The 27,291-nt window shown below is 43.6% G+C and overlaps 1 protein-coding gene across 2 annotated transcripts in view; it reads left to right on the top strand.

Annotated features, from left to right (window-relative positions):
- Window positions 1-876: 876 nt before the first annotated feature.
- LOC146833911 (complement factor H-like) overlaps window positions 877-27,291 on the top strand; it is a 601,647-nt gene continuing 575,232 nt past the window's right edge. For both annotated transcript variants that reach the window (XM_085601821.1, XM_085601820.1), the window contains exon 1: window positions 877-973. In XM_085601821.1, the coding sequence (XP_085457947.1) occupies window positions 916-973 (58 nt within the window). In that variant the 5' untranslated portion in view covers window positions 877-915. The remainder of the gene's footprint in view (window positions 974-27,291) is intronic.

Below are 27,291 nucleotides of genomic sequence, written 5' to 3'. Positions count from 1 at the left end.
CCTCCTTGTCTTCATTTATAACCCCCCATGATTACTGCCCTTTTATTTCCGTTGTTACACAGTATGTCTTATTTAGTCTGTAAGCACTATTTTTTTTAAGGAGTTGCTCCTACTGCATGCACAACATACTTTCCTGCAACATTCAGTGCCATGTGCGCCTTTACTTTATAAGCAGCCGGGGACAATGGCGGCCGCTTCTTTCACATAAAATAGGTCTTGCATTTACAAGAGTTTTAAGCTATTGGCATTGTAAATGACAATGCCTTTTATTCATGTGTTAATTATCAAAACGGATAAATAAAAGGCATTATCATTTGCAATGCCAATAGCCTAAACTCTCGCAAATGCGAGACCTATTGCATTGCAAATGCTTGTTTTTTCTTGCTTTCTGTGCTATAGCTCTCCCTTTCCTTCTCTGTCTCCCTCCCCGCCTTTTTGCTATAACTGTACATCTACGTTTCTACGCCTTGGAAAGCAAGCTGTTTCTTACTGCGATGGGTGTGTGTTTTGAATGGAAGAAAGGGTGAAGGGGTCTGACGTAACGAAGCAAACAAGGAAAAAAGATTTACCGCAAATCCAAAGTTTATTTTAGAAAATGAGCGTTTGTCTGGTCATACAAACACAGACAAGGCTAACTAGATTTAATGGAACTGGGGTCTTTAATGATTGACAAATCAAGTGGCCTTGAATAGACGGAGGGGCGGCACACAATCAGGAATGCGGGGTCCAGCTGCTCGAGCCGCCTACTTAGAAAGTTTGCATAACCTCTCCCAGTTGTATGTTGCAACTGAATTCCGCGGAACTGCAGCACCTTGCACCGCGGATTAAAACTCAAGGCCAGGCGGTATTTTAAAACCACTTTGGATAAAGCGCCGGGGAAGCCGGTGCGACTGAGCGAGTCTGTTCGGCTGCAGCATGAAGGTGCTGGGGTGCTCCGTCCTGCTGATACTGTGGGCCTGCTGCGGTGCTGAAGGTAAGATGGAGGGGCCAAAAAATAACTGCAGGACTAGACTACTGCACCGAGTATAGCGGACGGACGGGAGGGGGAGTGCTACAAATAAGCATCTGTCTGTCCCCAAAAATAAGCGTTGGTGACCACCACCGGGACAAATTTAGGGGCATATTATCAAACCAGGCGATACAATTATCGCCGCTTTAGCGGCAGAAAACTGCCGCTAAAACGGCGATAATGAGCTTGATAATATGCTCTACGGAATTCCAATTGAAGGTCAGCTTAGATGTCCTTCGCATCTAACATGGGCTTCAATTGGAATTCCATAGAGCATATTATCAAGCCCATTATCGCCGTTTTAGCGGCAGTTTTCTGCCGCTAAAGCGGCGATAATTTTATCGCCTGGCTTGATAATATGCCCCCAAGAGACGAGGCTCACGCTGTCTATGAACAAAGAACAGGCATTGGTATTCTACAATTGTGTTCGAGTGCCCTTAGTTGCACTCATGTTGTATCTCTTTTTTTTTTTTTTTTTAATCTTATCGGTGTCCGTCATTGGCATTTTAGAAATGATTATGGGGACAACTCGTTCGTACTAATAAGATTTCAGGTAAAAATTGTCAGCAAGGGTTAAAGGGAAAAAAGCAGAATCGGTTTCTGCTGAATCGCAGCTGTGACGTCACAGCGATGAAGGACCACATGCTGTTCACTTTCGTGGCGTCATGCTGCTAGAAACCAACAAAATGGCCCCTCCTATGCCTTCATCCGCCTTCAGTGGGTCTCTGCCGACGAAGAGAGAGGCTGACGGCCAAATTTGGGGCATTGGTGCGCTACAATGCTGAAAAATACCTCACTGTGTTTCCCTTGGCAGGGTGTTGCACATCTGTGCTCCAATTTAGCTGCATGCGCTATCTCCAGATGACGCACTCTTTATGTTAGGGATGAGGCTTCCGCGGTATTACTGAATTCAGAATGTTGCCTTGTTTATGCTGAGGACTGAGGCTTCAACTGTGTGACTAATTTCAGAAATTAGTATTAGCCGATCCTATAGTTGATGTGATGTACCTCATCGTTTAAACTGCTGGGATACGTGTTTTCATAATTGTACTGTTTGCATGGCTTAACTATACCATTCGTACACTGTAATAATAAACAATTAAACGGCTTAGCCTCCCATGTTTAAGTACCAGGAACGGCTGGGAAGAGAAAAAAAAAACGTCCAGAGAAAGTATGCCTGACATGTTTTCACTCCCACCTTATCAAAACGTTTCTGGAAATCAGCGTGAACTATGAAAGTAACAGGACGTACCAAATACTACACAACACGGGCACCCCCTCTGCTGCTGGGGGAGTTTTGCGGTAATGACTAACGGAAACAATGCTACTGTTGGTTAGTCCTCCAAAACTCAAAGCCAAGTTTCAAAAATGTCTGGAGGGGCTGTACGGAACTTTAGTACTGGATATTCCGTTTAGGCAAAATTTAATACAAGTTCTAAATCCAGGTGGTGTGGTCTTAAACAGGGCTTTAAGGGGTCCAGGTCCTGCCGGTACTCGGCACCGGCAGTTCTACAAAGAAGGTGCTGAGACGGGTCCCCATTGGGCTCTCAATTTTTGTCCTCATCCTCAGGATGACCAAATAAATCTTACCTCTGCAGCAGTACCCCCTTCACTGCCTTTGACGTAACTTCAAAGAGACTGGTTATTCTTCTTTCACACCTTATTATTTTAGAACTGCAGCATTTTCAATATTCTATACAACGAAGCCATAGGTGTTGCCTATTTATCTTATGCAACTAACAACCATTGGCAAAGCCAGTAGTCCTGGCTTGTTGTAGGTGTCATTTTACTCGTATTATATATCTGGGTGCAATGGAAGAAGCAGCACATTACCAGGTGGGTGGCACACAAAGCAAAGCACTGATTTTTACCTAGATATTTCTCAGACGGGTCGATGAAAAGAGCATTGTAATAGGCAATCATTGCATTGTCTTAGCCTTTGCAACGTTTTCGTTGTTTAAATGGTGTAGGCCAATCAATTCTTTGGCCTTTCTGAGGTTATCACAAGTGGTTTAGTACCATAAACGTTTGATAAACATAATTGTTTTTTTAAGTTTCCTATTGGGAATTACAAAGCTCTGTGGGCTGGGGTTTGCAGAATTATTATTGTGTCTGCACAATAGTATGAATCTGAAAAACATCTTTGACAAAAAGAAGGCTTTGGGCCTTTTCCATCTTTTGCCTAACATCATGGCCCAGGCGCAGAGCAGCTCACTGCCAGCGAGAGCCCTTCAGGGATATTGTCCTGTGAGCATGTCCTTACCTGGCCAAGGACCTGGGAAAAGCAGACTGGAGAGTCCTTCCTGTACTCTGAGTATGCTTCTTCTGCATAGCCAAGGTCTCTCTTTGATGAGCTCTGCCTGCAGATGTAACTGTCCCATGACATGGTGGAGGTTGAAATGAAGATTGGAAATACATTTCTTTGACCCCTAGGTGAATTTATCCTAGGTGTAGGTGAACATCTAATCTAAAGGTGGAAGAGACAGTGCTCAAGATTTCCAAAAACCTAGGTACCTTGAAAGGCACACATACCCAAACCACCTCTGGGTGGTTATGCAACAGCTTCCTTTGAAGTCTCTCTTCGACAACTGGCGAGATAACTTAAAGATAAACAAAAACAACAGTGACAGCAATGAGTCAGCGCCTGCTCACGCCAAGCCTGCCCTGTGTGATCTAGCTCGTTCCTTTGTTTCAAATTCTGCAGAGAAGGTCATATTCAGGGAAATCTTAAAAAAATACACAGTGCTTAAAAAGTGACTCTTCACCCCTCAGCTCCATCACTGCCTGTAAATTCAAGTTAATCTAGGATTCAGCAGTGCATAGTACACTGGTTCACGAAAGCCAGAGGGATGCCAAGAGCTAGACAGACAGCCCATTATAGAAGTGCACATGAGCAAACACAGCATGCTACACAACGTTGGTCTGATAGGTAGGAATATCTCATTGGGAAGTATTGGGTTCTAAATCAGGAATCCTATTGGACCATCCATTCAGAAGGTAGACATTACAGGGCGTGCAGCAGTAAACAAAATGGGACGAGGGATTATTATATGGGATCTGTTTCTTAGGGAATTAGAGCGGAATAATCATGGGCCTGGGATTTTCCCTAATGAACTCCCACATTCATGTTCTGGATAGTCTAAGCACCAAAGCAATATCTTTATCTACAGGGAGAGACGGCATGAAAAGCATCTCTCTTTTTCTGCTAGTCACATTGAACAATCACAGATGCCTTTAGTCCGAGGTGAAACAGATCTGGTAGCTTTAGTGGGCTTGCTTTGTAAGTAATGCGATTCTGGGGAAGCACTGCCATGCAATTAAATCATACAGTGACATATATTACATTGGAGAACGTTATCCACGCTAATGTGAAGTAGAATTGAAGCAGTGCCCTGACTATCACTCAAAGCCCTTGAAAGTCCACAAGTTATGGGTAGAAAAGGTACTCTGTTTCCTGGTCACATCGGTTTTCTCACATTAAAATGAAAATACATTTTAAAAACATGACAGGCAGCGCATAGGCTTACGCAGTTCTTTGTTCTTCTGATTTCACACTGAAGCAACTTGCGAAATTTTGGAAGAGTTAACATCTTGATTTGAGGTCCTCTTCTGTGGGAGACAGTGCTCAAGTTCATGTTCCCTGTACTTTCTTCTGAAATACACTTTGCCTATCAAGAGAGCAATCAGAATAACACAGCAAACAGTCAATCATATTTGAGACAATTTTTCCTGTTCTGTATTTTAATTCAAATGCATTTATTCAGACTTGAGGTGTGAGGGGTTTGGCAATTTCACTACTGCCCACTCCCACTTCCTGTAGGTTTGCAGATAAGTGCCTTATTTCGTGACTTTCATGGGGAAGCCGAAGTCTCCTAATAAAAATGTGGGCAAAAATAATATTACAAAAAAGTAGATTTTTGAGAGACAAATGGCACAAACCTTTGTGGAAAATTTCATTCAGTGGCCAAGTTGTGCCTATTCCACACACTTTGCAGGGTGCACAGCACTTATAAAATATCAGGCATTATTATTTGAATGCATTTTTTGCTGAAGGAGCTAGCTACTTCATGGGGAAAATAAACACTATGGGGCAGATTTATGATGCCTGGCACATCTCTGCAAATCAGCAGAGATGCGCCAGGAAAGATGCGGCACGCAAGTTTACCCTTGCGCCACCCATGATGCGCCGCATTTACAATGCGACGCATCATGGCGCAGGAATAAACAGATGCGTGTCGCATCTGGGACGTAAAGTTGGCGCTGTGCTGAAGTTGTGTCGCGGACGCGACACAACTCCAGCACTCTTCCAACTTGCTCTATCTATAACGTGGTGCGTCAAGCCTTACGCCTGCTTCAAGCAGGCGCAGGGTTTTGACGCATCAGCGTTGGAAAAGTGACTCAGTGAAATCTTGTAGATTTCACTGAGTCACTTTTCAGGGGCGTTCCTGCGACGGAACGCCCCCCTGCATAGAAACGCCCACATGAAACCTAACGCAGGTTTCATATGGCGCAGGGCTTTACACCGTGACGCATCTCCATAGATGCGTAACGATGTAAATAGGGCGCAACATGGCGCAGGGTTTACGCCGCCGCTGCCTCACAAAAGTGACGCAACGGCGGCGTAAAAGTGGCGCAAGTCGAACATAAATCTGCCCCAGAGATTTCTGATAAAGCTGTATAAGTAGTGACTTGTGTTTATGTACTATCATTTATTAGGCTTGAAGAGAAACCCAAGTACCCAGACTCAAAAGTTTTAATGGGGGAGAGGATTTCAGATTCTTCATAGTTATTCTCCAAACTGAGCCATTGAACACCTTTGAGCCATCCCGTTGCTTGTGACGCGGAAATATGCATGCAAAGAGACTCCTTCCATCTGATGCCAACTCAGAGCAGTTCACTTCAGTCTATGCATCTGGGTCTCTCCACAGGAATGGGAATTAATTCCCATCCTAAGAAGAGCTCTCAAACCAAAGATGTTGCTGTATAGAACTTAGGCTGTCCCATGCACATCTTTTTAATCTCACTGAGGGTCGATCTCATCCTCACAGCCTTCACCTCCGGGAGGATCACAGCTGGAGGACTATTTCCTGAAATGTGGGCGGAGATTTTGTGGACACTGCTGAGTTACCATGAACTGGGAAACCAGAAACTCCCATGAAAAGCATAAATATTGACCCTTGTAAACCACTCACTCCTCCTGTCTGGTTCTAAGAGCGACATTTATGTATTTAATTGTAAGGTACAGTGTTTGTATTGGTGGTGTCGCTGCATTGTATAATGTTACACAGAAGTGACCAACAACATCATAAAATTGCCTCCATTCACCTGCCAGAACATTGTCATGTTCAATGAGCCTCGCCAGTCTTTACATAATAAAATATTACATTCTCACACGATAATAATGTAAGACTTTGGGTAGGTGTCATGGTAACATTTAGGGCCTCATTACGAAATCCGCCCGACATCGTCTCAGTCAAGGGACATACCGACACCCGGTCGGCAGTCCCGACCGACTAATTAGGATGCGACCGAACAGTGTTTGGTTGCACTCCTTTACTTTACAATCGGAGTATGCATTCCGTCTGGAGTGCATGCTCCCATTGTAAAATGCGAGGTGCAGTTCAGCCCCGCACACCATGGCAGGCACCTCAAGGTGCCTGCACAACTGCAGGGATCAACAGGGGGCACCCCTCGGCCTCCAACCGGAAGCTGCGGGCAAAGGGGACCCTGCTGGGGGCCACCAATGTCGAATTCCAACAGCCTTTCTGTGTTGGAAAGACTGGCACAGAAAGGCTGTGTAAACCCGAAATCATGATCCCTCGGGCGGAAAGAGCCACCCTTGGGATTACTGGCTGCATTCCGACTGGCGGATGGACTCTCCGAGCCCACCAGAAGCCAGTCAGACTGACTGTTCGCATTCCTTTCTGACCGATTCCATTGGAATGGGTCGCTCCGAAACGAATCAGACCAGCATATAACGATGCGGTCGGAACGGCTCTGACCGACGGTCGGAGCCATTTCCGACCACATTGGAATTAGGTCCGTATTGCAGATGATAGTTCACAATAAAGGTATGGGTTAGGATAAGTGTTACAGTAATGGTTAGTGAGGCTAAGGGCTATGGTAAGAGTAAGAGTCAAGGATAGGGTGAGGGCCAAATTACGGTAAGGCTTAAGTATGGTTAAAGGGTAAGGTTTAGAGTAATGGTAAGGTTATTATGAGGCATTGGGACAGTAGTAGGACAAGGGCACGGGTATGTGCCGTGCTTAATTTATGGCTGTGATTGCAGGTGGTGAGCACGGGCACTCATTTGTTGTAGACAGGGACTTATTTTTCATCACTTTGGCCCAGAGTAAGAGAGAAAAGACAGAAAAGGAAAGGAGGACAAACAGGAGAGTAAAACAATGACAGAGTGAGAAAGTGAGGTTCAAGAAAAACATGCAAGAGTGAGATAAAGGGCAGGAAGGGTATGGTGGTGGAAGAAAGAGACATGAGGTGGAAGGAAGACCAGGAGGCCTTGGTATTAGGCAACTCAGCAACTAGACTCCTGTACTTGCAAAATAGATACTGGGGGCCTTATTTACAAGAAAGTAATGAATTGGCACCAAAAGCCATTTAGCTGCACCATGCTGCGTCACTTTCAAAGCACAGGGATGCTTTATATTTACAACAATATGACGTGTCCCTGAGCTCACCCCTGCGCTGGCGCACAATCGACTGTCATGCGCCAGCGCGGAAACCATTTTACGGAAGATTGTTTTTGTGAAGGAGGGACACTTTCCTGCACAAAAACAATAATAAGAGGTGTTTTCCTCTACGTGTCCTGCAGAATGCAGCAGACATAGAAACAGGAAAAAAGAGGGATGGCATAGGATTCTGACACAAATCCCAGGTTTATGAAACATTGTAAATCTTGGAATGCGGTAGAATCAAAGGGTGTTGCGTGGAAACACCCAGAGCAACACACATGGCATGCCCCTTTCACGCAAAGTGCTGCATGTGAAATGGATTTATTTACAAGGCCACGAAAAGCCACGCAGGGTGGCGCTCCCAGGATGTCAAAAAAAGTGATGCATCAGCGGCCCAAGGGGCTTGTAATTATGCCCCTGGGTATGTATAGAGAATAATAATATGTGTTTATAGACATTGGCAATACGTTTGACTAGATAAAGGCTGTAACAATTTTGTGGTGCCAAGATGGTTGTAATATACATATTAAGATTAGACTAAAATGGTAGTTGAAGTTAATGTGACAATGTAAAGGCACGCGATGTAGGGATTGACTATGTTGCTATGCCAAGGACACAATGAGAATGCATAGTTTCATTAGGGCACAGGTCCTGCTGAACCACACCTTCATTTTTTCTTCGCAAGTTCACATCAGCACCCGGACACTGCCTGGCACAACGAATTAGCGCAGTGACAGCTGCAGTACAGGTCTCACCCAAAGCCTACGTGGCTAGAGTGGAAGATGGGAAGCCTTATCCAACATCCTTGATGGCAAGAATTGTTCAGTAACCGTAAACCATCGGGTTAGCTGGAAAGACAGGCAGACATTCTGTATCACTTTGTAAACATGGATATTGCAAAATAGGATTGTTTTGAGCACTCACCCGCTGAACCCCTGTTTGCGTTATTGAGCCATAGCTGTAATCCCGAGCGTTCTTTGAGCTTTGCTTTAGTGTTGAGAAATCGTGTCAATACAATACTTGTTCTGTTGATGAAAGTGAAATCCAGGCAGTGTTTTTGAAGGAGAGAGACAGAGACAGAGCGAGAGAGAGAGAGATGTGAGAGATAGAGATAGAGAGAGAGAGGGATATATCATGTAGGTATGGTTAAGGACACAGGGGTTCATGTCAGAGGCGTAACACAGGCCCCCGTATCCCCTGCAGGGCAGGGGGCCCCAAGCTCCAGGGGGCCCCCTCAGCACTGCACTTTGGCCGGGGAGCTCCTGATAGAGTCCGGAGGGGGCCTCTCCACGTACCTTGCAGGGGGACCCACTCCATTGTCGTTACGCCACTGGTTCATGTGAGCCTTTAAGTGGGATTGTCCTTTAACTGGGGTTGGTCCTCCCAGTGCTCAGCACCAGCACTATTTAAAAATTTACTTTAAATGGTTCCCTACCAGGTGCTATGTTCTCGTCTTTTGGTTTTAGAGGGGAAAACAATTAGCAATTTCTTGAGAGAAGTGTCCTGATTATGAGTGGGGCAGTGTTTTAAACAGACTGCTGTTTGCGCAAGGGTCACAAATTATGAGTTGGGAGGCATTTACACCCTGTAATTACGAGGTGCTTTAAACCCTTCACCCTACCTTAAGTTTCAGCAAATCAAAGCTACATCAACTTAACAGGGAAACATTTTATTTACCATAATGGTGTGTTGGGTACCAAAATCTGCATGTTATTCACCAAAAACTCAGAATAGCTGCTCTCTCTATATATATATATATATCTTCCAAAACCCGCTCCGAATAATGAACGGTCTCTGACACATGCTTGGGTGCACAGACAGTGAGTTTACTAAACTACCATGACATCGAATACATTCTTCTCAGTGCACTGTTCATAAAACCAGCTGGCAGATGCGTTTCGGCGGATGCCTTTTTCAATGCCGGTTTCCTGTGGGAAGTTGACAGCTGTGGGAATTTGAAAGTCTCACTGGTGACTCCCATTGGAGGATGTTAAACGTCATAGAGAGAGGACTGCGATGCCAAGTAAAATACTGAATCAATCGGCATCTTAAATATAGTCCTCTCAATCCATAACAGTCACTTGTTCCATATGAAAAAGCTTGAATGCGCCTTATATTAAGCCACAAAATGTATGTTTAGCAGTCCAAATCTGCGAGCATGTATATATATATATATATATATATATATATATATATATAGATTACCTACTGGTACCTAGGTGGTAGAACCTTGTTTCTATTCACAAAGCGTTCTTTCTTTTGCCAATATCTTTGGCGCTGTTTGACGAATCTTCACAAAGTTTTCAAAACTAATGGCCTCTCAGGTCAGCTGCTGTCTTGAGAGTTTAGGGGTGATTCATCAAGCGGGGGCCGAAAATAAAGGGGAGGTCCCAAAACGTGTTTTCTCCATGTTAATTTCCATAGGAAACTTTAGACACAGCTACAGCCCAAACTGCTGAACGGAATTACACCAAATTTGGCAAAATGGTAGCTTTTAGTCTACAAAGCATGCTTTTCTTTAAACGGTGTAAAACTGTTCAGTAGTTTTTGAGATATTTAAAGATTTACAGATATCATTATTTGACAATTTTGAGATCGGATTGGCTGAACCCTCCAGATCATGAGCTTTTTTCGGATTCGTTGCCAACACTTCAAACCAGGAAGTGTTGGCAGCCATCTTGTGACTCTGTACCGAGTCAGAAGATAAAAGGTGAGAAAACAATTAAAATAAAGGAAAGTGGGCAGGTTTGAAACACCCTGACCCCTAGGCCTGGTCAGAGGGTCCAACAGGGACCCCCAGGGCCAAAAAAAGCTTTTTCTGAGAATATTTTCAGCGGGATTCGCGCTTCGTTTCTTTAAGCCCTTGGGAGGGCCAGGTCCCATAGGCAATGTTTTATTATGGTGCGGGGGCAGTGGGGGCTTCCGCAGCACCGAGCACTGCCACCACCCGGGGTTTTGCTGATAATGCGCGGAGGCACGGGGCCCCCCGCAGCCCCTGGGACCGTCACCTCCCCATTGTTTTATTGTTTATACTGTCAATTTTTCTTTTTGCATCGTTCGTTGTGTAACTGTATGAGCACCTGTTAGTCTATTGTATTATTGCTTTATTGTAACTTTGCTCTACTGCTTTAGGAAATACGTTTTTTTGAAATTTATAGTGTTTGTTGGTTCATGGGTATCATTTTTCATGTACTTAGTTTTTAGGTCTGGCATAGGCAGCGCATGCGCTGCCTCTCCGAGGCATCAAGTAATCAGTATTACTAGTGAAACTCCACCCATTGTGTTTCTCTTTGTTTTGTCGCTTGCCATTGGTGAAATCTAGCATTGTTGTTCTTATCTCGCTCATTGTTGGCTAGAGGTCCGATACGTCACTTCCGTTTTCTTCCATTTCTGGAGGAAGCAGCATCGACCAACTACAGTTAACTGACGCTGCAGGGCGGTATCTGTTAATGTAGGGACTACTTCGTTGTTCTTTTGCATTGGCGCCTGGTTCGCGCCCCTCGCTCCTTGTTTATTATACCAGCGGGCACGCCTTATGTTTTACTTTAATTTTTTTACCCACAACGCATACCACGCTTAATCAATAACACAGGTGCACTCTTCTAACAATGCACCCATGGCTCGCAGCCCGTCACCCCCATCCCGCCCCCGGTCACCGTGCTTAATGTGTCAGCATAGCGCCCGCTTATACGATTACAATGGCAGTGCGCCTTTCTTTTCTTTTTTATTACCATACAGCCATGCATATGTTTTATGAAGATGGGCACCATGCTTTGTTTCACCATGGCGCCTGCGTTTGCAGGCGATTGCAGTGATTCATCTTTCCATGCATGCATGATGCATGTTTATTTAAACACAGCACACTTTGACTTTACTATGGCCGCCGCCGCATTTGTTTCCTTCTCCATGGCGCACGGGCGGTTCTGCAGGTGAACTGTTACTGGAGGCTGGTCCGAACTGGTTTATTGCCCCGCACAGCATCTGCTCCACCGCCTGAGACAAAAATCTCCAGCAGTTTCCTGTTTGCAACTTGAAGAACAGCAAGGGTATGTTTTTTAAGTTTCTCGCTGTTTCTTCTCTCAAGCCAGTTGCTTTTTAGGAAATTGTATATTAGTTTAACAAACAACCCTTCAGCACTGCTAGGTGTAGCTCGGCCATAGACAAAGGCGCATTACACTTTCACCATACTTAAAAAGCACATTTTTCATGAACACTCTTTAAATGTGCAACACGAGTCAAAGAAAGCTTCCTTTCTGCAACATATGACATAAGTCATTTCGAAACAGTTCCATCTGGTTAGTTGTCTTGCCATTGTTTCAGCTGCACAGCTAACTCCGTACTTGAGTGCATGCACAAGGGTCGGTGTACATGCATAAGGGACTGGCATGAAAGCGATGATCCGTAAACTGCAATAGGTACTTTTGCAGGGGAGTCATCTGTCAGGAAGCCATTTAATAAAGGCTGTTGGTTATAGTTATGCAAAATACATCTACAACTGCACACTGATTTTTACGTTTCATTTTAGCGCACGATAAAGATACAGTGTAGATGGTGTCCACTTTTTTTGATTTTGGCGATGTTTACTACGTTGCGCAGGGCAATCTGCCGCCAACTGGACGAATACCTCTTTGCAGCATTTTCGGGATTGGCTCAGGTGGCTAACAGGACAGTACTTACATTTGCACAATGACATGCCACACCTAGATTTCAGAAGACAAATACCGGTGGGTGTCACTTTGCTTAAGTTTGGGGACACAAGTCCTTAAACACATGCCCTTGACTTGAAAAAGTTGACTGAGCAACAACTCTCATTTAAGATGGAAGTAGTTGCATTAGTTTCATTCAACAGTCTCTGCCATGATAAAAACAAAAGGTGTCAGTTACAAAAGAAAAAAGAATTTGCACTGCAATAGGTCTCACATTTTTGAAACTTTAACCTATGGATATTGTAAATGACAATGCCTTTTATTATTGCAGGTTTTTAAACACATAAATAAAAGGCATTGTCATTTACAATGCCAATAGCTCAAAATCTCGCAAATGCGAGACCTATTGCATTGCAAATGCTTGTTACTTAAATGTTTTTTTGTGTGTCATTTTTTGCTTGAACCATTGCTATTATTATACACATTTTTTAGTGGCTCTCAAGTTTTTCATGCACCTAAAGTACTGGGATAATTGTTAGAATTCATTACCTCTGCTGTAACCAAAAAGTTACCCCATATCATCAAAGATAATCCTTTGAGAACAAAAACAATCGCCACTAATGAATTGAGGTAGTTTTGGGGGGGAGTTCACTTAATTGAGCTGAGGAGGAAATTCTAAATAATCCATTTTACTCTGAGCCAGTTCACATGATCTGAGAACAAAAAGACCCCTGAGAGGCCTCCGACTGGCAGCAAGTAACTGGCACCATAGGTGAACCTTGCAATCACTGCCCCTGTTTTTTTATGGTTACATTTTTTAATTATTTTTTTCTCCAATTTTACACCTCACTGAGCTTTACTTATTACTGCCTCTGCATTGGGCAGTCAAATCTATATGTGAATAATAACTATGTATTTGTTATTTCCTTTAATGCTCTTTGTTTGTCTATGGAATGACTACCCTCAACTGTTTTAACATCAGCCTGCAGCATTTCTATGCACGCTTTCCCAGGTAGATACTGGGTTTTTTCACAGCACAATTCTGCACTCAAGCTTTGGGCCTTGAATGTCTATTGCATTGGCATTTAGATTGGACAGGATTCCTATGGAGAGGTGTTTGAGAGGGCAATTATACATCATAAATATAAATGATACAGTATCCTCTGCTGTTCTAAATTGGGTACTGCAAGTCATCCCATATTTGAGTGAACTTGAAATGAATTTGGTTTTCCTCCTGTTACTTTCCTTGCTGTCGCCCTTTGTTAGTACAAAGCTCTTCCGTGATTTACAATATAATTGTAGGGGTGGGCGGAATTTGCGTAGTCGCGCTACGCAAAGCTCCGCAAGTCAGTAAAATATCTCCGCGAGCATGCAAAAGTTCCGCAAACACGCGGATTTGCTTGTTCCGCCCGTTCGCAATGCTTTTTTCCCGTTTGAGAACACTGTTTGCGTGCTCGAGGGGAAATATCTCGCTGACACGCATTTTGAAAGTGCGAACAAGCATAAAAAATTCGGTGAAGCCGCGGATCGTGGAATTTTGCACAATTCCGCGCAACGCAAAATTACCCAAATACTGCAAATTACGCGAGCGGAACGGAATGTACCGCCCAGGTCTATGTAATTGTCAACTTACAGCAGGTGTTTGTGAGGAATTAGGACCTGCTTGTAGTTTACCTCCACTGTTTGCCCCATTTCAGAACCCTGCTTGCTGGTTTTCTGACTCTGAGAGTGGCCTGGGCTCTGCTAGGCAGACACAGGGCAAGTGTTATGTTTAAACACACACGTTCTAGGGTACACTATGTATTAGGGTACACTTATAATTGGTCTGACCTACCCTATGAGTCCCTAGTAGATAATAGGGCAAGGGAATGAAAACTACCTATAAGTCCTTAGTATATAATAGGGCCTGACAGTTTAGAGGCCAGAAGCCTTTTTGGACTTGCATGTGTGCATTGCTCAGAGCCTGAGGTCATTTTAAAAGGAGCACTGTGTTGCAGCACTGCTTTTAAAAGTAAATTCACTGCAAACTTGACTTTGGTGGCATGGGCACTTTAAAAGTAATCATCTACATTATTTTTACACTGTGGGTACCCCCAAGATCTCCCCTAGATTTTCCAGGGGTAGGGGCATTTAACTATATGCAGGGTCCCTATAAAAAATGTTTTTATAAACCCTGGTGAGTGAAAGCTGCCAATTATGTTGTTCCACACTGTAGAAAAGTCCCTGCAAAGTCGACTTTGGTGCAGTAGGCACTGTGAAATATTAATCTACATCATTTTTACATATTAGGCAGCCCAGGGCTCGTCTAGGTGTCCCATGGTGGGGGTCCCGTAATTATAAGCAGGGTCTTTATAAAAGATGTTTTATAAACCCTGGTGATGGAGAAATTTCACATTTCATTTTCCTCATTGTCGATAGTTGGCATCATAGGCTGACATGACAATATTTTACGGACGCTTAACTATTGCTAGGAATTTAGGAAAATACGATTCAAGGACTAAATAGAATGGCATTGGTAATTCCAGCAATTTGCCATTGTTAAGTTTATCCTAACCTATACAGAAAAGAAGTTCTAACACTTTCTTGTCTGAAAGCCGAAATCCAGCCTTCCTGCTATCTTCTTCTGATTGGGCAGGGCTAACAGGCTTGGCAAGGCTGCCTTGATTAGGTGGTAATTGGCTACTCAGGGGAGAGGCTATATTTTAGAGAGAGCTCTGTAGCTACAAAGGAACGGCAGGGGAGGGGGTCATAAAGCATGAGGCTCAAAGGAGGATAGGACAGGCAGGGAATGCCAGGCCTACATACCTCCAGTCCCCTGTGCCCAATCCAGCTAGCAGGCTTAAGTAAGGCATTTGCAGATGTTAGTGGGGAGGAGAGCTATGGAAATGAGCCACACTGAGAGTTGAGTTAGGTAGCTCTTGCTGCTCTGCTGAAATTTCATCCATGATGGATTGGAGGAATAGTGCTGTCTGGGACAAGAAGATGCCACACTTTGGAGGAAGTGGTCATGTGCCTGGGTGGCACCCTGTATCCCATTGGTCAGACGTGCCTCCCCTCTTGATACCTAGAAGCTGAGATTACATATTTGGGAGGTGCATAGCCTCTCAGTCCTGCTGCCTGACACTACAAGAAGGAGCATTGTCCTGCTGGAATCCTGATCTGCACCCAAGGGCCTGCCTGGTGAAGACTGTGCCTGCTGCACTATCTGGGACTACAGCTCTGAGGACTTTGCCTTGCTTCGAGAAGGAGTAAGGAGTGGACTCCCTGCAGCTCCAGGTCAACAGAGTTTAACTCACCCTTGTCCAGCCAGAGTCCCCCTACTGGAGTGTGTCCGGTGGAGTTTTAAGGGGTTGACCAAGTGCATTGTGATAAGCAAAGTCCAGGCCTGCCAAGGACCACCTAGGAGATTCTAGACCCTTGAATATGTGTTTTGGACTCTTGGAACCCACCAGGAGACCTTTTGGCAGGACCTCCAGACATTTGGGAAACTTTTTGGAAAAAGCTCAACAAAGTGACTGACCCAAACGTGAGAGCCAAGCTGGCCACTTTCAAACATTACATGGCCTGGATTCTAGGTTCATCCCGCTGAAGATCTCTGGAGGTTTGACTTCCAGAATTTGATCATGAGCTCCCTGAAACTCAAGCTGGCAAACCCTCACCGAATCCGGACTGGTGGATTACAGCGAGGGTCCTGGGCAGAGAAAGCTCCAGAAAAGTGTGACGGTAAAATTTTTACGTACGCCTTCCATGTGGAGTATCGGAGCTGGGCTCCATTGGGGTTGGCCTCAAACTTTGACTTTGTCCCAGTCAAGCATGACCAGATGTCCAGAAGAAGCCCTATTCGCTTCTAAGCCTGGTGGCAATAGGTCTAGCTACACTAAGCACTAGAATATGTTTATTCTTCAAGAATTCATATCTCCGGTTCCTTACATTGGATTTTGATCGTTTTGGTGCCATTTTATAGATACAAATATTTCCTACTTTTATTAATTGATTTGGGATTTTAATTATGTGCTGCGTCTTACTTATTTACTGTATTGGTGTTTTTAAATGCTTTACATGATTTACAGCTACCAAGGGTTTAGCAAGGGCCTCATTTATAGAGATCCTATTTAGGACCCAGTACCGAGTTGGTGGCCTTGTTTCTGGTGTTAGGTGCCTACCAACCACTACCAAAAAACCACCTTCCAACAGTATTTATAATCCATATAAACAGGGTGAAACACATTTAAAGGAGTTATACATCCATAACCTTTTTGACACTGAGCACCACGTTCTACTAAACCAGTTAAAGGAGTAGACCTGCATGCCATAAGCAGCTTTGGAGTGGATTGACTCTTTCCTGTTGAAAAGAGATCAGATTATCAGGTTGGTACTTTCCAATACAACTGGAACAAGTCTTATGTTGGTAAGCCGGGTTTCATCTGTATCCCATCTCAATTCTATGTGTTCATTAGACTTCTCAACCAGGTCGCGGTATGGTACTGAAATATTGTGGTCAGAATATCATCTGAAATCAATATTGAGTGGCAAATAATGCTCACAAAATATTGCCTCCTTGGAGTTAGTGATAGAACATCTATACCCAATTGGAAAATAACAATATTAAGGGCACAATGTTTCTGTCAGGTGACATTTCTGTCCATGATATTCTGACATGCAACTCAGATCATCGATCTCTACCACCTACATTTCCAAATATATGTTGATAATACCTGGAGCTGGTGAGCTACTTGGGTGACGAATGTAAGGTGAGTAAATGCCTGGAACACATATTTCCGTGGATGAAGTAAGACTTCTTCTGCCTGAATAGGCAAAACAGAGATTCTTATCATTGTACGCGATCTTAACACAATCTCCTTTCTATTCTAAACCTGGCCATCTACGTGGAATCAAGGCTTCATCATTAATTCAGAAGCAAAAAATGCAAATGTGTTTTGTTGATACTGACGTCCTTTCTTCCTCTGACAAACTGTGTGGTTAACAAAAACAAACCACAAACAAAAACCAGAAACTTGTCCATCCACTCTGCCAGTGCAACCACATCTATGAATTTATAAGAGCCTTAGTCTCATCAAGGCTGGAGTACTGCTGGAGTACTGCAACATGATCTACGTGGCCCTATATAAAAAAAACACAAATATAGAAATGGCAAATAATCCAGACGAGGCATCTAGATTTATGTAGATCTGAACAAAATGAGCAGGTCACCCCTGCTTTGATCTCCCTCCATTGGCTTCCAGTATAACGGAGAATCCTGTTTGGAAACCATGCATCACGCACAAACTGTCTGTGGAAAAAGTACCTTTCTACCTGCAAACCTCTGGTTGCACACCACCAACCTATGAGGAATTTGAAGTCAAAGAAAGCTGCCTATCTCTGTCATAGTAGGAAGATTCTTCAGTTACCAAGGCCCCCACTTTTGGAATGATCTACTGTAGCTAGACCTATTGCCACCCGACCCGGCCCCTAAGTTTTCAGGTAAGGGGGGAGATTACGTGGTGGCGGCCGACAGACAACTTGTTCAGAGGGGGCGGGATAGGGTAGACCGAGGGATGACTTGTTCTCGGTGGTGGGGGATGTAGGTAGTCTACCGGCACGACTTGCTCCCCCACCCCTCCACTGAGTCTTAAATTCTCTCTGAAGAGGCAGCAAACAGACATGTCATAGCGCTATAAAAAAAATCCTTAAAGAAATAAATGTAGATGCATGAGTAAGAAAATACTTATGCAGAGCATAAAGTATACTCATGAAACAAAGAAATGAGAATTACATTACAACAGTGGTGCATTGTGCTTAAGGTGACAGGGTTCAGAGCGGTGATTTCTCAGTGTAGACTGTTGGTTTAGGCAGGGAACAGGAAACATTTGAACATTGTCCATTGCATGATTTAGGTAAATAACGGCTGAAGGTGTATTTGCTAAACCTTGGGTTATATTTGTCAATTATTTATAAAATATACTGTGTAACAAAATATTCTAACTTATGAGTGAAATATGACTGTAAATCAGTCTCAATTTCTCTTGCATAAGTTATAAAGTATGTATCAAAGTTTAAATGGCGAAGTAAGTCAGTGAGCTTAGAGGTCCTCATTTATGAGACTCCTTGCGCCTCTGGAACGTCACTTTTTGTGACATTCCGTGGCGCAGAAGCCTGCATGATATACATCAGGCTGCACTAAGCCACGTTTTTGGGCTTAACTCTGCCTGATAAATATCAGTCACTTTAACGCAGTGTTCTGCTTTAAAGGGGTGTGCAAATGGTGTTGCTGATGGTGAACCCAGCAACATCCATGGCCTTTTGACATTGCCCCAGTTTTATGAGAAATCGTAAATCTGAGGCAGCGCCAAAAGCTCATGCTTCCCCAGGTGGCGTAAGGAGGCACAACGAGGAGAAATCTCTTTATTTCTCCTTTACATAGAAAGAGGAAAAACCTCTTATGATTATTTTTGTACAGAAAGTTTTCCCTTCCTGGACAAAAATAATCATCCCCGCAACGGAGGCACCCTTGCACCATGGTGCAAAGGTGCCTCCGTTGGCACACGGCAGCCCGTTGTGCGCTGGCGCAGGGGAAAAGGACAGGAATGCGTTGCATCTGATAGATATAGCGCATTCCTGCCCTTTTCTTTTGCCGTAGAGAAGCGCAGCAGGAAGGCCTGCAGCGCTACCCTATGGCAAAACCTCATAAATGAGGCACAGAGTGTGTAACCTACGTATGTGTGTCTAACATGTACACTCTTAGGGGCTTATTTATGAGCCATTGCATCACTTTTGCACTGTGGTGCGTCTCTTTTTGTGATGCACCAGCGGAGTAAAAAATGCGCCATGTTGCGTCATATTTACAAAGTGACGCATCTAGGTAGATGTGTCACTTTGTAAACCCCTGTGCCAAATTATACCTGCACCAGGTATAATGTATGCAGGGTGTACGTTCTGACGCAGATAAGCCTGGTAGAAGTGACGCAGTGAAATCTATGATATTTCACTGCGCCACTTCTAGGATGCAAATGCGTCAGTATCTTATGCCTACCTCACAGCAGGAGTAAGACTGACGCAGGCAAATTTGAAATGGGACTTTGCTGGAGTTGCATCACTTTTGTGACACCCTCCAGCAATGCGTCATTTTTGCGCCTACAGATACGTACGTCACAAATACTGACATATCTGTAACTCCTTGCGACATGATGCATCATACTGTAAATATGACGCATCCAGCATGTCGCAAGGAGGGCGCAATGAGAATTGACACATTGCTGTTTTCACGCAGCGATGTGTCACTTTTCATAAAAGAGGCCCTCAAGGTTGTGCTTAAGTATCTGTTATAGGCTTTTCGGGTGATGTTATTTGGGAAATACTATGCAAATCATTGCACACTCCCTCAGGTGTAACTTTTCGGGTTTTTAAAAGCATGTGTAAGTGCATTTCCCAAACGTATATTCACACCCAATTTGCACCTTGATGGTTGAGGTGTATCTGCTGCAGAAATTGTGGAAGCCATCCCAGTTTTCACAATTTGTAGGAAGATAAATGTTAGGGAAAATATATTTGATGAGCGAACATGAGTGCATACATTATACAAACTTAAAATAAGTGATTCCCATACACTAAAATCTATCTATTATGGAAGTTTTGAGTTAAGCTTCATTAGGAAGGGAAGGATGGAAAATACTCTCAAACGTCGTAACTTGAGAAAAAACAGAGGTACCAATTACAAGAGTCATAGATCACGCTTTCTTTTAGTAAACCAGTTCTACTTTCCTTACAATAAATCATACGGTAAAAGAAACATGTTGGAATCTTATGTTAGATGTTTTAGTCACACATCTTAATAAAAATGCAATAGGAGCTCCCTCTACTGGTTTTGTGGTGTCCTTGGAAAGCTTGGATTTTTTTCTTAATTTCTTTGTTTTTCACCGTAATGTTTTCCCTAGCAAGAATGTTACTCTTTCTTTGACATTATTTTCTAAACAGCCAGAAATGTTCTGTTTGATTTTTTGATATGTCATGAAGTTATGGCTTGACTGGCGTGATAGGAACAGAACGTTTATTGCACAAAGAAACAGACCAACACAAAGCCAATCAAACTTGTAAAGAACAAATAGAGAAGAATGATTCCAGTGGGGAGCAGCGGTAGTTGACTCAGCGACTACAATACTCTACGTGGCAGATTTAGAAGAAACTGACGCATCTGTACAGATGGGTCGGTTTCCCTGCGCCTCCATATGAAACTCTTGCGCCACCATGGATGTGCCATATTTACAATACGGTGCACCATGGCGCAAGGATTGACAGATGCATCAGAAATTCTGATGCATCTGTTGGCGCAGAAGTGACGCATTGCTGGAGTTGCTCATGAAAGTGACGCAACTCCAGCAAAGCGCCACAACAGATAGGTGAGTCCCATTCAAAAAGCCCTGCTTCATTCCTTACGCCTGGTCTGAGCAGGCGTACGGATTTTGACGCCATGAAGGCGTAGAGTGACGCAGTGAAATGTTGTAAATTTCACTACGTCAGATCTACATGGCTTTTTGCGTGGGAACACCCATCCTACATACATTATACTGGACGCAGGATAATGTGGCGCAGTGCTTTACAAGGTGACGTATCTCCCTAGATGCGTCACGTTTAAATTGGCCGCAACGTGGCGCATTGTTTATGCCGCCGCTGCATCACAAAAAATGAAGCAACAGCGGTGCAAAAGTGTTGCAAGGGTCTTGTAAATCTGTCCCTACATATTTAGACTATGAAAAGAATACTGGAAAGGTGAATACTGACTTTTTTTGTTCTCATAACAGGGCTTTCAAAGCTATTATTATATAGCTACCAAGTTTTCAGATTGCCTATGTTTGACATTTCAAGGGTTTCAATGTACTTATGAGTGACATTCAGCTACCAAAGGTGTGATTCTTAGAGTGACACTTTCTCGCCATTAAAGCCATGCAATGAAGTGCATTGAAGGAGCTAAATATCAGAAATTACAACATTTTGAACAATGAGAAACTCTAATGATATCTTGAAATGAATGCAAACTAACCAATAACCTCTTTCTAAGATGATCATACGGTAAAACAATTGTGGTAAAGCATTTCATGGCAATGAAGACACATAATAGGAAGTTTGCAAAGGGTCTGAGAGCCACCTGCTTAGCCTGGCAAGTCATCAAAAGTGGGTCAATTCTATGTAACAGGGCACCAAGTATGTTTTAGAGGCTTGAGTGTCTGAAAATATACAGAGATTAAGAAAAGCATTCCTCAGGGTATCAGTACAATATAAGTAACACAACAATCATTAGGAACGCCAATAGGTTTTGCTTTTGCAAGACTTGGAGCTATTGCATTGTAAATGACAATATCTTTACCCATATGTTATGGAGTGGAGTCGAGGTATGTAGTGTAGAGTGGAATTATGTGGGTTGGATTGGAATTGTTAGTTCATTACACAACACAACATACTTCTCTTTCAGGAGACCTGGCAGACAAAAAACTCGCCACTCGTGGGCTACAAAGAACATTTTATCCCAGCACAAAAGGAGACACAGCACGGTAGGGCAAAAGGAGGGCTATCGACATTTATATCCACTGACGTCCTCTTGAGAGATGTTTGCATTGACTTAGACTCAACATGGATGCAATGCATTAAAGTCGATATCTCACCTTCCATGGGCCTATTAATTCTGAATCAATATATGCAACCAGCGTAAAAACATAAAGGGCAAATAATTAAGCAACTAATAGCAGCAATTACAATGCTGAAAGGCACCTACCGAAGTGACAACATGATAATAGCAGGCGACTTCAATATGAACCTAATCCAAGGACAGGAGGGAAATTTAGCGAGTTTTATACAGCCAAGCCATGGCAATCGAAGGAGACAAGATGCCATGGGGAAGAAATGCGCAGCAAAATTGGAAGACCTCTTTCTGCACACGCTAAATGACAGGGGCCCCTTCGACAGACCAACAGCCTTAACGAGGGTCACCAGGTATACAGGCTCAACCATAGACTTTACGTTAGCAGACCCTGATCTATATCCTCATGTAAAAGATTTCCATATCCTGGAACAGGTTGGAAGCGACCGCTACCCCCAGATCTTCACATTATCTATTACCCCAAAAGGGTCGGAGCAGGCAAATCCTCTAACATTGAACACGCAACTCTTTAACTTACAACAATTAAACTGGAATGAAAATAACCTCGCCAATCTAATGGAGACATTCCGCTCATTGCTATCACTGCCATTAGAAGCTCAAGATACAGTAAAGGCTTGGGAGTCCTTCGTAGTCCACATCAACAAAAGATACCAAAACAAGTACAGAGGACCCAAAACAACAAGAAACGGAGGAGGGAAGTGGTATACGCCAAAAATGCGTTCAATAAAAACGCGGCTGAAGACACACCTAAGGTCATTTCGAACAGTGGACCCCCAACTATCACAGCAAACTCTCATAACAATAGAAACATTTAAAAACGAGCTAAAACATGAAACCAAGGCGGCCAAGCAAAAATATAAGGAAAACCTCGAGACCATCATACTCCATGCCAGTAAGCTTGCGAAATTCTAAACAGTTTTGGGCAAAAATAAATCTCATGCTTAACGGTAAACATCGGCAGTTCAACTCGGACATGACAGATCAAAATTGGAGCGCTCACATCGACGCAACATACAATACCACACTGGACATGCGCATGGACAGCATAACTGCCATTTCAACAGAGCTCAAACAGACTCTCAGTTCGAGAGCAACACCAGAAGCCGGGAATCCCAGCAAGCAAAAGGTTCACCTCACACCCTCAGTCTGGTATCAGTGGAAGCCACAGACGTGGACCCAAAAAAGCCATTCAGAATCAATTCACAAATGACAAATAGAGAAACCTATAAAGAAAGCTGTAAGCTAGCCATTCTTGAGGACAGGAATGAAACAGACCAGATAACTCCAAAGCAGATTCTGAGGACAATAAACCACTTGAGAACGGACGGGGCTCCCGGACCAAATGGCCTACCTAACGCTCTATTTAGGCAAGATCCTACGTTTTGGTCCAGCTTCTTATCCCCCTTGTTTTGCAACAGCTTAAGAACCGGGAATATTCCTGACTCCTGTAGGGGCAGCATCCTTCAACCGATTCACAAATCAGGGACTCGCACAGACCCAAACCACTATTGGTTAATAGCCCTAATAGACGTTGAGGCCAAGATCTATGCATCCAACCTACTGGCAGACCTGGAGACTTGGTTCAGAAGCAAAAACCTGATCCCAAAGACACAAACAGGATTCTGGGCCGGCATGGGCACCCTAACAAACTTATCAGCACTAACTCTTCTAGCTAAGAAAGCAACTGACAACGCTAACATCCTATATACATGCTTTCTACACCTCAAAGCAGCTTTTGATAAAGAGCCAAGAGCCAAACTATGGGCTAAAATTAAAGCTTGGGGCGCCCCTCCTAACCTATTGGGAGCAATCATCAACTTATATTTGCATTCCTGGGTCCAAATAAAAAAGGGGGACGGTCGGCGCCTAACAAAGAAATTTCCAACAATAAATGGGCTAAAGCAAGGATGCGTGCTGGCCCCTAGCCTATTCAACATCTATACTGCCGACCTAGAGAGCAACCTACGCACAATCTATGGTGACCCACCAAAATTGGGACAAACCACCATAGCGAGCCTGCAATATGCAGACGATATCGTGCTTCTCTCCCAAACTCCACTTGGCTTATAACGGCTGATTTCACAACTCGCGCTGTACATCTCAAACGCACATTTAACAATAAACCTAAAAAAATCTAACGTCCTATGCTTCTCTAGGACTCGCAAAAAACGATCAAAATTTGTTTGGAGGATAAATTCTTGTACTCTGAATGAAGTGGATGAATACAAATATTTGGGCATCCTACTTGATCGCCAATTAAACTATAAACATCATTTGGACCTTGGGAAAACAAAATCGAAACCACTACAATTTGCTTTCAAAACGTTACAAAAAAAACTAAGTGGAAGCTCAACCAGTCACTTCCTAAAGGTTGTAGCAGCAAAATGTCTGCCCTCAATCACATATGGCTCGGAAATGATGGACACCAAGGACTCTAAAACGCTAAATCTTGCCCATTCAAGATTGTTAAAAAAACTGTTCTTAATTCCGTGCCATATTTCCCAAGCGTAAATATGCCTGGAATATGGTTTAACAAACCAGATACCGGCCAGACAAGGGGTCCTGGCAAATATTACCGGTGAATGAGGGCCGCTGAAGACAACACGCTAGCCCATCACTGTTGGGAAGAGGTCGAAAAACAGGCTAGGCAGACCAATTCCACATGGAAGACTCTTAGGCAAACGCTTCTATCACTAAACTTGGAAAAAGCTTGGCATTTACCAATGTCATATCTTGCTTTTAAACAAATCACTAACAAAGCCATTAAACAAGCATCTTTGCAAATAGACACAGCATTAGTGGCTGGCATAAGTCATGCCTGGATTGTGATGCCAACGTATAAACAACTGAAACAACAATCCTATTTACAAGAATGCTTCAGGGATCACTATAAGAGGAAACTAAGCTTACTGAGATTGGGGTGGTTTCTGATCAAAGACCTTACCCCAAAATGGTTACGGACATGGCCATCTTTGGATTGTCGCCTCTGTGACAAGGGAGAAGAGTCACTATTATGTATTTGCCCGGCCTTTCACAATCTAAGGAAGATCCTCCTGAGGCCAACCCTAAGAGAAACACAAGTCAGGACCTGCAGGGCGGCTGTGGTAAAATGCCTCAGTGGGTCTTCGATACAACTCTCCTGCAAACCGATAAAGTTCCTGACATTTGTGGCTCAAGAGCTTGAAAAAAAGGCAGCAGCAGCAAAACAGGAACTGGGACATGTGGACACTTTGCATTCGGACCCTGATCCTCCTCGATGCACTTCACAGCCTACTCTCCTCCCTCTTCTCTTTTATTCCAAGACACTGCAAGCACTTTACTTGAGACAGTTGTCGTAAATAAAGTATTACGCACTCATAATTTCTATAGGTATCAATAGGATCAAGCATAAAGCAAGAGGCTGAGTCCGTGGTATCAGGTTCAAAAGGGCTTTATTCCAATAACTCGAGTTATAGGGAGAATGGTTCCATCACCACAAGGGATCAGGAAGGGTCTTCTGAAACTTTATTCACAGAGTACAGTATATATACATTCAATATTATACGTAAGCAGGAGCGCTTCAGGCAGAGCAAGAGAAAATGAGATAAGAGCATGTGGGCGTGTAAGTAGGCGTGAAGGTGGGTGTCCATGTGGGCGTCCACTTGATGAGTCATAGGTGAGTGTCATAGGTGGGTGGGTACCTGGAGGGGGTTGCGTGATCAGCTGGAACTTTACTGGAACTTTGCCTTACTTGTGCTCAACTCGAGCATGATGTGTAACTGACGTGTAACTGGGGGAAGGTTGCTGTGCAGTCGGGGAGTCTGGAAGAGAGGCCTTCAGTGTCAGGACGACCAGCACATCTTGTATTATCTGATATCTAAAGTCCGGAGCAGGAACTGATCTGTGACATAGGTTGCCCATCACCAAGAGCCGATGTGACTTCTATTTCTTTATTCACTGCGTGGGCCTTACATGGGGGCTATGGGTTTTTCACTGACGTGAGCTTTGCAATCACTGAAAGGGAGACAGAAAGGCTAGGCTCTATCCTTTGCAGGCGGGTTTTGTTTATTCCTCCTTTTCCAGGCAGGAATGTGATTCAGTAGGAGTAAGCAGATAACCGTGCTTAATACTATCTCGGCACTCCGGACTGGGCTCCTTTGGCTGAGGCCCAAGTGTGCGAGGCCAAGGATACGCAGCTGCAGCTCTCAGAGCGTCTGAGGCCTGAAACCTCTTTTCGGGCTCCGGCTGAGCCACAAAATGGGCTTTCATGAAAATGGCATGAGTGCAGGAAAACATGATGCAAAACGTGTAGGCCTCAGTGCAGATTTGTCGTTTCTCTCATGGGAGACTTGATGGCAGGCCACGTTATAGCATAGGCATCATGGTTGACAGGCCATGGAGGGAAAATGCATGGCGTACATGCATGTACACGAAACGTTGGGGAACACATAGGGGACACATAGGCCTTGTCATAATCTTTATTTTCTCACGGTGGGGACATACACATTTAATCAAATATAAGCCAGAAAGTGTGCTGCATCCCTTGTTATAACAGTCATTTGCTGGCCCAATCTTCTAATGAGAGGGCCATTGCCTTATAAAGTGCGACTCCTGTTTTTATTGTTCTTGTATATTTAAAAGCGCTCTCCCTGTTTTTACTTATTATGTATATTTGTGCAATGCTGCCCAGCACACGGGGGCATGTTTTATTTTATATGTTGTTGTTTACCACATGGTGGTATGTTCCACCCTTTTACGATTTTAACAAATCAAATAAAAATATTTCTTTCTGTGTTGGATTTGTTAGTTGTGGAACTGTGTTGTGGGGAATTGTGTGGTGTAGAGTGGATTTGAGTAGTGGAATTATGTGGCATGGTGTGCTATGGAATTAAATGGATAGTAAATATGTGGTATCTACTGTACTTGAATTATGTGCTGTGGAATCGTGTCATGGAGTGCAATTATGTGGAGTGGCATTTTGTGCTGTGGAGTGCTATCTAGTAGAGTTTAATTATGTGGTGTGCTAACGAATTTTGCTTCAGGATGTGGAATTCTGTGGTGTGGATTTGGTGTATGTGGCGTGTTGTGTAATTGTGTTCTGAATTGAGTTATGTGGTTTTGTGTTGAATTATGTAGTGTAGAATGGAAATGTGTGGAGTTGAATTGTGTGGCATGGAACTGTGGCTTTGAGTGAAATTATGCTGATTGGAATTATGTCACATTGTTTGGAGTGTGTTTATGTGGACTGTTGCTATATGACACAGAGGGGTTTATGTGGGGTTTATTTATGTGGTATTGAGTAGAGTGGAATTTTGTGGA

The sequence above is a fragment of the Triturus cristatus genome, chromosome 4_2 (assembly GCF_964204655.1).
Source record: "Triturus cristatus chromosome 4_2, aTriCri1.1, whole genome shotgun sequence".
Classification (NCBI taxonomy): Eukaryota; Metazoa; Chordata; class Amphibia; order Caudata; family Salamandridae; genus Triturus; species Triturus cristatus.
The sequence above is the reverse complement of the archived record's forward strand: the minus strand, read 5'-3'. Positions and strand labels throughout refer to the sequence as shown.